General features: G+C 36.1%; 1 protein-coding gene across 1 annotated transcript in view; it reads left to right on the top strand.

Moving 5' to 3' along the window:
• Positions 1–3,404: 3,404 nt before the first annotated feature.
• Positions 3,405–14,187, top strand: part of LOC309513541 (1-phosphatidylinositol 4,5-bisphosphate phosphodiesterase eta-2-like) — a 140,317-nt gene continuing 129,534 nt past the window's right edge. The window contains exons 1-2 of the mRNA XM_082189435.1: positions 3,405–3,651; positions 9,993–10,498. Of these exons, the coding sequence (XP_082045561.1) occupies positions 10,327–10,498 (172 nt within the window). The 5' untranslated portion in view covers positions 3,405–3,651; positions 9,993–10,326. The remainder of the gene's footprint in view (positions 3,652–9,992; positions 10,499–14,187) is intronic.

Raw genomic sequence — 14,187 nt, 5'->3', positions numbered from 1 at the left:
TTTACATCTCGCAATTCATCTCTAAATTAGTAGTAGGCCTATACATTTGCTTTCATTGATGGCCCAGCTATCATAAACAAATCTCATGGATTAGCCTATCTCATTAATAAATATTGATATTTAGTAAATAATAAATACATAAAAAAAGTCACGAAATAGACAGAGAAAATTACAGCTTATTCACACTTGACCTGAAACAACAAGTTGAGCAGTTTGCATTGCCATTAAAACTAGCCTGTGCTGTGTGCTATGTTGTAAACTACAAATTTTGGCACATTTAGTATGTGTGTTTTCTATGTATTGAGCAAATGTAGTCTTATGCACAGTATTGCGGGGCAGTCATGGCCTAGTGGTTAGGGAGTTGAACTGGAAACCCAAAGGTTGCTGGTTCGATTCCAGAACCGGTGGGAAATGACTGAGGTGCCCTTGAGCAAGGCACCTAACCCCTAATTGCTCCCCGGGCGCCACACAAAGGCTGCCTGCTGCTCTGGGTGTGTGTATCCACGTTTGCAGTGTGTGTGTGTGTTAACTACTCACTACTCTGCTCCTAATGTGTGTGCATTAACTTGGATGGGTTAAATGCAGAGGTCAAATTCCAAGTATGGGTTACCATACTTGGCCGTCACGTGTCACTGTCACTGTCACTGTATGCATACACTGAGAGTAAGAGTATTATGGTACTCTTTATACTCATACTATTGACATTCCTAACACAGGCTATGTCATCTTCAGTGATCATTTACAAAATGAAATCCATTTATGATCTCTATATTATTTGCATAATTCTTCTGTATCCGTGCACTTTCATTTGCTCTCTCTATTTAGCTGTTCACAAGTCAGCTCTTTTTACAAGGTTGTAAAACCTGTTTCTTTGTTACACTAATGCGTTTTGATCAGTCCAAACTATTGAAATTCTTAACACACACGCTAAACAACTTTATTCAGCTCTTTCCTAAAGCTGATCACGAAACCCATTAAGGTCAGATTGCAGTCTTGCAGAAGGCTGTTTACTCACAGTGCAGTCAAGGGAGCACTCTACTGTTTACACTTGAGCAAGGGATGTCTTTCTTTCTCATTGAGACTCCCATGTGACTTCTTGCAGGCAGAGGTGAGGTTGTGCAGAGGTCAGAGGACAGCTGAGGAGACCTGATCGTGGATGGAGCAGCAATAGAGCCGTCTGAGGTAGGATGCTATGAATCATGGAATTAAGAGTATGCTTGGTAATTTCATGTGCATAGAGATACTAGGCTTCTATTAGGAATGCACAAGTGTTGTAGTAGCAGAGAACTCGCTTTAGTTTTTTAGCCAGGCCTTGGATCTAGATGTATGAAGGTACTGCAGGGAACTGATATACTTAATTATATTGAATGTGAACTTTTAGTAGACCTGTACTTCAAATCTTAAAAGTATTTAAAATAAAATAAAAATCCTGTACTTGCAGATAATATAATATTTAATTAAATAAAACACCTTAAATAAAAGACTTAAGTGTACTCCCCTAAGAGAGACCTTCCATGATTTTTTTTAACACACTTAAGTGCACTTTTAAAAAGTGAACTTTGTAATAATGTCAAATGTTTTACTTTAAAGTACATTGTTTCGATAAACTCTTGCGTGCTTTAAAGTACACTTATTTTGATGTGTCGACTACTAAAGCACATATTGCACATACTTGATTATAATTTTAACTGTAGTGTGTTATTTAATATTATATTTAAAGTTAATATATTTTAAATGTTTAAAATTGTAACTTCATCATTACAAATGTGTAATTACAAATATATTTAAATACATGATACAAGTTTCAATAGAAATGACATTAAAGTATATTTAAGTTTAACATATATTCTTGTCAGTACATTTGGCATTACACTTTAACCATATTTCAAAGACGATAGATGTAATTATGAAATTAAATATACAAATGTTTTTATGTCCTGCTTAAGTGTTCAAAATGCACTCTAAAGTTCAGCTTATTGCATTTAATGTAAATTTAAACTATGATGCATTTTCATTTAATTGCAATTAACAAGCCATTATGTGATCAAAAACATTACATTCAGTTCGCACTTCTTTTAAGTATATTATTTCCATAATGAGTGTTATTTTTAAAAGTACTAAAGTGTACTTTTCTTTTACACAAGGGATTGTTGAATATAGAGTATAAACAAACATACATTTCTTTCTGTCAGACAGAAAGAAGTAGTTATTTGAACAACGTTGACAATACTGCAAGATAATGTTCTTTGTGGAAAATATTATACACTTACACGCAGAAACGCACTTTTTTATATTATGAGAATATGAGAACCTGGGTGAGAAAATACTGAAAGCCCCTAACAAAAAGAAATCAGTAATGAAAATTATAAATATATATATATGTGTGTGTGTGTGTATATATATATTTTTTTTTTTATAATATAATTTTTATGGATAAATTACATGATTCAGGTACAACCTATGACAATAGCCTATAGGTGGCATAAGAAGTAGACATGCTGCTTTGCACCACTACTCGAGTTCTAACAAGGTCCAGTAAAATATCACACTTTGCTCATTTGGAAACATTTTCTTTACATAATGGGCCAATAAAATATGAAATGGTGTTATGGGAAGTCACATCAAAGGACTTTGAACCCTTTTTGTGCAGATTTATGAATGCAGTGCAGACAGCACCTGCTGAATGTGTTACTGTGAAAATTTCAAGACAATATCAAGCAAATTGCTTTGTTGAGCACTGCACACTTGGTTGCTTCTATTAAAGAATCCCATAGAGCAAGATTAGTCATTACATTCATATTACCATGGTTGCATAACATCATTTAATGTGTTTAGAAAGTAACTGATTTACCTTTAACCCATTTACCTGGCCAATCTGAAACACGTCTCTACACACAAAATGACGGGATTTTAAAAGTTGCAACACCTTTCTGCTGTATGCTAATGCCATACAATATAAAGAGAGAGTTTGCAACCTTTGCAACTACCAGTCGTTAGAGTATTAGTAGACTGTTAAGGTGACAGTTAGTAGAATAAGTAGACATGCACTTGCAAAGCTACTTCTAGTCAGTGGAATGTCTGTTGGGGAGCATCAAAATAAAGTGTTAACAGATATTAAGTAGACAGTCTACTAATACTCTAATGAGAGTTAGTTGACATGTAGTTGCAACGTTACTTATAGTTAACAGAATGTCTAAAGGGGACCATCAAAATAGAGTGTTACCATGATTCAAACTCAATTCAAGATGATTTAAACAACAAAATAAAATGCTGATATGAGAATAAACTTCCTTTAAAACTTGCAGACAATATGTCTATTTCCCATACACTGTAGTTGTCTGCACTCCACCCCATATCCCGCCCACCTGTGCAAAGACTCCTCTGCCTTTACTTGTCCAATTTCGACGCAGGGAAAACTGTTGCTCCATAAGGGAACACCCACTGTGTACAAAGAGCTTTCAAATGACAACTTCCTTTACCTGCAGTATGGGTCTGTGTGCCTGAAGCTTTTTGCCTGCAATAAAAAAGGCTTATTCTTTGTACAAAAGAAGATCAGAGCTGTTAAACAAGTGCCTGGAGAAGTGTTTTACTCACTAACACATCATCTGTGAACTACCTGCTTCTGTTCCTACAAGACCCACTTTCACAAAGGTAACGTGAGACTTGCAATACTTTCACAGTTTACTTATTCTTTTCAACATTTAGTAGGAGATTTTACTCGGGCGAGTTTACTCAGAAAAGATTTTCTGGCGCATTCCTGCATGTAGAACTGTGGATGAAAGATTGGAAAGTTTGTTGCTTAGTTTCACTTGGGCTTTTTTTTTTTTCTCTGGGAGTTTTGTATTCTGAAACTCAACACTTCTCATCTGGGTGCTCAGGTAGAAAGAATGAAAAGAAAGAAAGACACGATAAACTTTTGAGGGGTCTGTTGGTGTGTTTTCTGTGAATGTGATGTGACATTGTGCGAGTTAATCTCACAAAAACATGTCCAGGTTACATTTTTCCCCAAAATCAGAAGTAAAGTGAAATTATATCTTCTATAAAGAAATAGTTTGTTACTTAGTTTTTTTGCATTGTATCATCATTTTCATGACATTTCAGCACATTTCTCCTGACAAATTCTCATTCACGTAATTTTTAAAAATATATTTATATATTTTTTTATATATTTAAAAAAAATATATATCTTATGTGTTTTTTTTGTGCTAATTTTATAATATTATCAATGATTATTCTCATTAGACTCTCATTACTGTAATACTATAATTTTGGTTACACTTTATTTCAAGGTGTCAGTGTAATTATATATTTAAGCACTGAGTAATATTAAGCAACTACATGTAGGCTACTTACTATAGAGTTAGGGTAGGATTAGGATTTGGTTGAGGGTTAGTTGCATGTAATTATGCATAATTTACTGTTATTACTATGGTAAGTACATGTAACATATGTAACAAGAACACTGTAAAATAGTGTTACCATAATTTTTATTGTATATTCATTACAAATTAAATGTAATGTAATTTTTTTTACACTATAGAGAATTTGTTGGAAAAATATGTTATTTTTAATGTAATATTATCACAAGTTTCCTGTGATTCCTCTATATAAACAGTTTTTCCTGCATACTCATTGGAGAAACCTGATTTAATCTGTGTCTGTTACACTTGGCCAGTGCTTCAGGCTAAACATGAATCAGACAGCCATAAATTAAAACCTAACCGGTGTACTTAGGCAGGGAACACCCTTCTATCTATGTCATTTCAGATGTTTATGTGCAATGATTATAATTCATCTGAGTCACTTTAGTTCCATTTACAGTAGATTTTGTTTGTCAGTGTGGGTGACACAGTTATGCTCCCTGTTTCCTTTGGAAATCTCAACCCAAACACTGCGATGTAGGACGTCTTGTGAGTTGCGGTGCGAACTGGTTGAAACTGAAATAAAAGGTCTATTGTGTCATTCTCTCTGTGTAGTGGGGAGAAACTGAGCGATCGACGCCACGGTCACCGGCCTGCCAGCTGGTACGCCATTAGCTTGTCAACACACATCTGCTATTTGCCGTGCACCATCACTGATCTATTTTTCCGTATGGACAACAGGAAAAGAAAGAAAAACAACTAGAAACCAGTAGAGTTATACAGACGTTTGGCTTTCAGATACTGGAATGTTGTTTGTGCTGTGATGGTGTGTGTTTGGTTCAGCCAGATTGGCCAGATCTCATGTTACGTTGAGGATTGAGTGCATTGTGTTGAGTGCAGGCTTGTTCTCGGGGGATGTTAAGATCAACCATGTGTCTTTGTTATTGCTTCACAAAAATGGCTTCACTTATCTGAAAGCAAATGATATGCACGTTTGATTGATAATGACACTCCTTTTGTTTTTCTTATATTATGTTGAGGGGAAGGAAATTAAGGACAAACATTTGCATACTCACTGTGTTTCCTGTCAGTGTTGGGCTCAGGTTGAACACACAATGGCTTTTGTGTGTCTTTCAGTAGCAGATTTAAAGAGGTGCCAGCGTCCGAATAGATGTTTTGTGAGGCAATACATCTTCCTTTATACTTCCTATAAAACTAAGGGTTCAATTGTCTCTGCCTCTGCTTTGAACCTGGAGTGAATGAGAGAGTATGTAAACAGTGCTTCTGATTCATTCCAATCTCTGACCTATTTCAGTCATTAATCTTCAGATACCTTTGATGTTACATTAATATTGAATAGACGAGTGAACCTCACGGACAGGTTACATTTCAACAAGTATTTCATGTGAAGCATTTATTGTGACATTAATTTTGTGATAATTACACACATTTCCCCCAAAATTATCATTACTGTAACTTGTCCAGGAGGTGATTCTCATTAGATTCTTATTAATGCAATGCTCTACTGTAATATAATCTTTTAGCATTTGATTCAGCATAAATTACACATAGTACAACAAATGCGATCACAATAAATAATAACGTACAGACAACAAAAATAAAAAGCATTATTATATTATTTTAATTAAAATAAAGTATTATTATTTTGTTACATTATACATAATGTGAGGGTGAGAATGCACTTAATTGCCATATAAATAATGTCCCATTTGTATTTTTTCTTTCTTTATGCAAAATATAATTTCTTACGTATGGCGGGAATAAAGTAGAATCTGCACACCAAATCACAAATTAAGTCAGTTCAAAAATATTGTAAGAAAAAGTCCACAATCCAGATTTACTGAAGAAATTAATACAATTTGCACAAAAATTACCACAAGTACAACTTGTCTTGACTTACTTGTTTTGAAGCAACATACCCAATAATTATTTACAACATATAATTTGGAACAGGTGAATGAGATTCACTCATACTATATCACATTAGTCAAGTCAAGTCACCTTTATTTAGCGCTTTAACAATATAGATTGTTTCAAAGCAGCTTTACAGGGATAATAGGAAATTAAAGTAAAAGAGATTGTTTTGGCTTTGCAGCAGCTCTAGAATAAATATATTATCCAGCTAAAGTTATTAGACAATATTTATGTCTATTTACATAGTGCATTTAAGATATTTGTAATGCATGACAATGCATTCATAATGCCCTATAATACATAGTTTAATAGGTTGTATGTTCTTGTGAAAGAGTATAGTGCATTATAATATAATTTAACTTAAAATGAATTGTTTATGTGTCACAGTAATAATGTTTTATACTCTTAAGGTGTAGTGATGAATATAAGTATTATAGAGCTTTATAGCTGGTTGTTTTTCATAGAAAGACATCATGCTTTACAGTTTATAAAAAAAAATGCATGCAGTAAATCTTAGAATGCTTCAAATGCCGTTGATTATCGCAAACAATAATTTGTCACGTCCCTCAAAAAAAATAAAAAAAATAAATAAAATGATATACAGGCATCAAGTGAAGCATTTTCAAATAGACATCCATTGTTTTGTCTTCTGAGGAATTTAAGCCAGACAGATTTGTTTTAGCTGAGACTGGGGTGTTTTAGAGGGGGAGGGGATTGGTTTTTTAACCCCTCTCATCGTCTTATCTGTTACCTGAGGCCAGGTGTTACTTTGCTGACACGTCCAGTCCTGCATCCTCAGGTATCAACATGTCACGTCAAACACAACAAGCACTCGAAGTGAACATTCAAGCCATTGTTCAGGTTAGCAGGCAGTTGACATGTCTCTAGCACAGCTCCAGGTTGATGCTGCACATTGGTGGTGGTTGAGGAGGTTCCCCCCTTCCATGTAGAGCGCTATCAGCGCCGAGAAAAGCGCTGTATAAATTTAACAAATTATTATTATTATTAAAGTCCCTCTCCTGACAGAGTGGAGAGTGGAATTCAGATAGAGGTCCTGTAAGAGATCAGCAATGATTACAAAGGGAGTGTTCAATTGTTGTTTCTCTCTTGAAGTATAGACTTCATTGGCAGCCACGCAAAAATGAAAGATAAGACTTGAGTGATTACATCATTTGTTTTTCATCCCTACAGTAATATGAAAGTTTCCATTCATTCCTATGTTCATATGTATGTGTTTCTGTGACATGGTATCATTGTAGTAGGCTACTTGATGAGGTACCAAGATAATACTGTGTTTTTTAACATCGTTTTGTCGTGGTGGTGGGGGTCTTTAGCATATGGTCAGTGCTCGAAGTGCTTGAAGGCTGGTACGCACCACAGTTCCGGCACTTCTATATTTCAGCGTATACCCTTACTTTTTCTTGCATACCAGCATTTCTCACGTTACAGATGGAAATCTGTCAATAAAATCTGTCAACAACTGTCTCATAAAATTTGTTTCTAAATGCTCAAATCATAAAAAAAAAATAAAAAAAACAGAATTTTTCAGGCTGGACCTGCCAATGCGCAAATGCAGTCATAAGCGCACATGCGCTACTCAGAACACTGACTGTTTCTGAAACAACGGAGCTTCTAAGGGCACCTGCAGTGGCGCAATGACTTTACCAATTGGCGATTTGCTATTTTATGCAGAAGGCGAGACTTATTCTGCCATATTGCGCATTGTACTTTCTCCCATTCATAGTAATATGAGTGCACGCCTTTGTATATCTAAAAGTCTTTGGTATAAGTCAGTACTATGGTATACATTAAAGGACCATCTAATATAACCATTGTACCATGGTACCAGCATGCAGACTGCTTTTTATAAGGTATTGTAAAACTCACATTATTAAGTATAACATCGGGGCAGTCGTGGACTAGTGGTTAGAGAGTCAGACTGAAAACCTGAAGCAAGGCACCTAACAAAAATGGCTGCCGACTGCTCCGGGTGTGTGTGTCCATGGTTTGCGTTCTGTGTGTTGTGTGTTCACTACTCACTGCTCCTTATGTGCGCTAACTTTAATAGGTTAAATGCAGAGGACAAATTTCAAGAATGGGTTACCATACTTGGCCTTCACATCATGTCACTTTCACTTGAAATTCCACCCATTTTCCAAACTGCTTTATCTCGGGCCGCAAGTGGGGAACATCCTGGACGGATGGCCAGTCCATCACAGACATTCAAAATCTTTATATTTTAGGTTGAGAACGAACTCTGGTACATTGCTGTTGAGGCTCTAAGCTTAAGTGCATGTTTAAAATGCACTCGATGACTGTTTCACTCTCACACATAAGGGGCTTTCGCACCGGAGGAATCTTTCCATAGTTCCTAGAACTATTGGAGGAAATACCTAGACTCCTTTCAGAGGAACTAATTTAGCTCCTACTTCAGACTAGGGTCTAAATCAGCACAGTAAGAACTATCAGTGACGTTAGTATACGCTGATTGGCCGAGCACACTCGAAACACCACAAACTAACTCTACGAACATGGAAAACAGTGATAGATGGACTTCTCAACCTCTACGAAACGTCAACCTCTACGGCGCCAAAATAAAAGTCACAACAACAAGCGCGGCTTACGTCACTTCAGAGTTCCTACTGGCGGTGCGAATGCAACCAGGAAAACGTTCCTAAGGGAACTATTAGTTCTCGGGGAACCATCCTGGTATAGTTCCTAGAACTAAGTTCCTAGAACTACCTGGTGCGAAAGCCCCTATCAATGAGCTCAAAGACGATTGATCAAAACAGAGTAATTAATCGAAAAATGTATTGGTTGAAATCATTAATGCATGTCATGTTTGTTTAATTAAGCACAAAACCACATATTGAAAAAAATTAAATAATAATTGTTGGGTATTTTTATGGTGATAGTGTTGTATTTGTTAATGTTATTCAAAATCACATTCCTTGTTTATGATATTATTAGATAGTGTCTTTGCAAATGCACTGTAAAAAAAAAGATTTTTCGAAATAAAATCAAGCGTAGCGTTAGTTCTGGCAGGTCACGTTAGTCACGCTCGCATCAGCTGACCCTCAGCTGATCCACATCTAACTATAGTAATACGACACCTTTCACCATATACATATAAGCTCCTTCAGTATTAACAGCAGCAGCTATCGCGTTTCTCAGGAGCTAATTACCCTCCTCCATCCCCAGCTCCTCCTCTCGCCCTGTCAGGATTTGACATTCTGATTCCCCTTGAATCAGAATAATTATTGAATAATGTTGTACTTTAAAATCTTGAATTAAATATATTTGCAAATGTTCATGTTGGTTCTGTTCTGTTTACCCCAAGGGGGGTTATTGCTGCTCTCCCTGCTCTTATCCATGCTAGGCTGCATGGATGCGCAGGGAGTTCTCGCCCAGAACGGAACCATACCGCCAATCCAAACTGTATGCTAATTGTCAATCATATTTGACGGTAGTGGTCCTGACAGAAATAAAAATGATTAGACACGTTTTACAAGAAAATGCTATTTCAAGTGTTTTACTTCAATATTTCATGTTTAATTTGATGTGTTACTTTCTTTTGGAATTATTTGAGAATACATTTTTTCAAAGGAAATCCTTCATTTTACATTGTATAAGAAGTACATGTTTATACAATGTTTGAGTAGTTTGTAAAGCCTTGTATTTTCCCTTTGTTAACAGGTGTGCATCCCGCTGAAGGTGTGGTTTTGTTCCAGGCCATCAGTACACTGACCTCGTCCTGTCTGAAGGTCAATTACTGGCTGTGAAGCTCCTTCAGATGGTTGTACCACACCTCAAACCCTAATCACTCTCAAACCCAGACATCCCACCAGCTGACTCTGCCTGAACACCTGCTAAACTTCCTGCTGTACACTGGAAACCAGGAGGAGAAGAGCACCATTGGGAAACAACAGACAGCTTTTTTCAGGAATTTGTCGAACCTAAATCATACATGACTGTTCCAGGGGTTGTTTAATGGTTTTGGATTCCCTTTGAATTAAAGAAACTAAGCAATATGGATACAGTATCTCTGAACACCTCCCTGTTCTCTGGCAGTCAGAGCATCAGTACGGATTCTCCCAGTTTGTCGATGAGATCTTTAGGTTTCACCAATGACACGGATTCTTCCCTCAGCAGCACAGTCTTACACTGGAACTTCTTTCTGGCTGGCAACTACATCAGTGTGGGTGAGTTCTTTTTATAAAGTTATAAAAAAGACTCAAGGAAAAGTTCACCCAAAAACATAAAAGTCAATACCCGGTCATTCTAAGCCATTTTGTTGGAGGAACATGAGTATAATTTTTCATAAAACAAATTTTAATAGTGACCATGTCTGTCATAACGATAAAGTCCCTGAAGCTTGCGTCTAACCCCCCATGTTCAGATTCAAAGATGACGTATCTGCATCATTTACATCGAATTTAATAATTTAAGTCAGTTACGACAGACCTTTTATTTTTTTGGTGAACAATTCCGTCAATATCGCTGAGTGGCTGTTTGCTGTGCTCTTGTAAAGATCAATATTTGCATGAAGGAATACTTTCAAACTCCAAGCATATTTTGGAATGTTTGGAGATTTTGCTATTTAAAATATGAGTTTAATTTGTTAGAGAGATTTGTTCCATAATGTTAGCTAAAGTCAATAATATTTCAAGACTGAACAAATTAATCGCAGAGCTCTATCCAGACTTCTTTTAATCCAGACTCAAAGAAAACATGTTGTACTGTCATTTTTGCTGCTGGTAAAAGATGTACAACATCTCCTGACTCACCATGTGTGATCCCCCTTAATGAATCACGTATTGTTCACAAAGCTCCTGAAATGTATGTTTATGATGGCTGTTTTATAGTGCAGAGATCAGTCTATTGGCTGTGTCTGACTCTTTCATGTATGTGAGGTTATCTCTCGAATCACTGTCTAATCGCATAGCACAAAGTCTAGATCAAATTAAATGGCTGGTGCTGCAGACATTCAGCTTGCTTCTTGCTCACGAATGAAGGACTTGTGTTTTGTGGTTTGTGTAAAGCCCCAATGGCATTAACAAGTGAAGATGTTTCTCTAACACTGAAGCATTAGAACATTATTTTCATATCTCACATTTTGATCTTAAAAAGATTATTTATTCATATAATATACACCGTTTATGCTGCAAATTATTATATTAATCTAAAAAACAACTTTTTGTTATTTAACGAGTAGAATGTCTTGCCCAAGACTTCCATTGTAAGTTTATTATTCAAAATGTCATATTTGTTTACTTTTACAAATCAAGGGATGAGTTGTGAACTATACTGGATTTCACTTAATCCAGTATCAAATTTCCGAGGTCAGTATTTGAGTTAATTCTGTTAAAGTGTTTTATACTCTTTGTTAAGTGCTAAATTGCCATGACCAATCTCTTGTGATGCTAATTTCCGCAATCACAGATATGTACATGTAAATGCTGGGAATCTAATTATGTGAACATTTCTCATGGATTTATTTAAGCTTGCAAGTCTTTGCTGTCTCAATAAGGGGCAATTACTGGTAATTACTTGTTGAAGGACATTAACACATAAAAACAATTTACAACATCAACTGGATTCCATAACATTTACATAGCAACATGTTTCAATTAAAGGTCAGTTTAAAGCTGTCTTGATTTGATTTTGATAGCATGCTGCTTTACTATTTCTTTTAAATGAATTTATCCTCATTTGTTCCGACTGGTCGGATTATTCCTCACGGCTGTGTGAGCATTAGGGAATTCCCCATACACAGATCTTACTCTACATAGCTCATTTCCTTGAAGGAATTCAAAGTTGGGTTCATTGGTGTTGTGCCACATTCAGAACTCAATTGAGAATGAAATCTCAATTTAATTCCAAAATTTAAGCAAACAAGATTATGCATTTGAACAAAAGGATAAACTAATGTGTTATATCGTTGTATTTTATTGAATTTAATATTTTCTTATCATTGTGGAACAATACTTTATTACATTCATTTACCCTGCAGTCCAGAGGCAAACAGCATGAAGCAGACTTGCATTATTAATTGCATTAATAATGATATAATTATTTAAGGTTTATTTCAAAACTTGTTTGAATAATGAAATACATTTTGAATTCCTGTAGATTGCAATTCAATAAATTCTGCTTTTCATCCCAATTCAAATTCAAATTCAACATCCCGTCTATTGTTGCCAATTTAATTTAACGTCTTAATTTGAATTAACCAACCATTATCGCTGGTTTCTGCTTCTTCTTAGGGGCTGTTTACATGATTTTCAGGTTTTCAGGATTTTCAACTAAAAACGTAAATCTTTTTATACGATTTGGCCGTTCGTTTACACGACAACGGCGTTTTGGGTGGCTGAAAACGCAAACTTTTGAAAACGGGTTTCAAAGGGCATGTTTCTGAAAACTGTCTCCATGTAAACTACAAAAATGCAAATCTCCGAAAACGATGACGTCATGCACATGCGTATTACGTGTTCAATCTACAGTTTCATCGTCATCTAGTGGCCTGGCAAAAGAATACAGCATTTTTAGTCGTTTTCATGGATCCTTGTGAATGGGGATCGTTTGGACCAAGGTGTCCTCTGTATGCGGAAAACTCGTTTTAAGCATATCGTTGTCGTGTAAACGTACCCTTAGCTTGTTTTCGGACCCAGAGATTCTGTACTCTTTCAGAAGATGTGTAATAGGGTCCCCTACCGTATAACAGAGAAAACATGAATTGTTGGAAAATTCCGTCAATGGCAGGGAAACAGTTAATCGGGGATTCATCTAGTCCAAGTGTTTAACATCATAAGATCATCTGTTATCATTTGTTACCTTACCAATGGTAACTTGCCAGGACATGTTCTATGTGAAGGATAATGTCAGTTATAAAAGTTTCCTATTATCGAAGCTCCTTATCTTTGTACAAAAGCACCTTTTATGTTTTCTGCATGGGCGGACTCTTTAGTTCACTTCCAAACCTGTCAAACTTTCCACTTTCCTATTCCACCGGCAACTTGTCCCGACAGGCCACTGTCAGAGGCCCATCGAAACGACAACTACAAAAGCACACAAGACCATCGGCCCCATTTATCATCATCATCATCTCCTGACAGCTGTTACAGACTCCCAACGGCCGTCACACACTCACACATTGATTGCTCACTGGGCTTTGCGATACTTTCTGTTAGGACACATTTTATTTCCAGCTAGGACATATACAGTACTTTGATGCACACTGTACGTCACACATCATTACACACAACATATTTACACAATATATTGAATGTAAAGGCTCTTTTCGCAGATTTTACAAGTTGGAAAAACAGTGTTTTTGGTTATTCTTCATGAGGTGTTATCATTCCAATCTAAAGATTTTGATTTTGAGCTGATGCATTCAGATGCCTTCTCTTATTATCCAATAGAGGGCAGAATTAGTCCTTTTGTGGTCTTAATGTTATGTTCATGGTCCACTATCATACTACTCGTACTATTGCTGGAGTATCCACTACGCACTGTAATACATTGTGCATATTATGTGAAATTTGTGTATGCATATAGGATATGACCTACTGCTTTTGGCAAATTGTGCAGCATACAAACAGAGCACTGCTTGAGAGACTGTTTCCCATCTTGATGTTCCATTCCAGCATAATGAATGAACTGGTTGTGTTTTCTTGACCCTTTATTTGAATGTAAAAGATATAATATAACTGTTTATTTTTTTCCGATATTACATGAACTTAACGTGGCTTGCCGAATTCAACGTGCAATGTAACAAAGTCATGTTTAGTGTCGCATGATACGTGCGGGTTTGCACTTTTTTCCCTTTTTTAACATCGTGAGACATTTGCGCAATAAACTACAGAAAAACTGCAATGTTTCGCTGCAG

Source organism: Leuciscus leuciscus, assembly GCF_965113295.1.
Source record: "Leuciscus leuciscus genome assembly, chromosome: 13".
Classification (NCBI taxonomy): Eukaryota; Metazoa; Chordata; class Actinopteri; order Cypriniformes; family Leuciscidae; genus Leuciscus; species Leuciscus leuciscus.
This window is presented reverse-complemented; position numbering and strand designations above follow the sequence as displayed.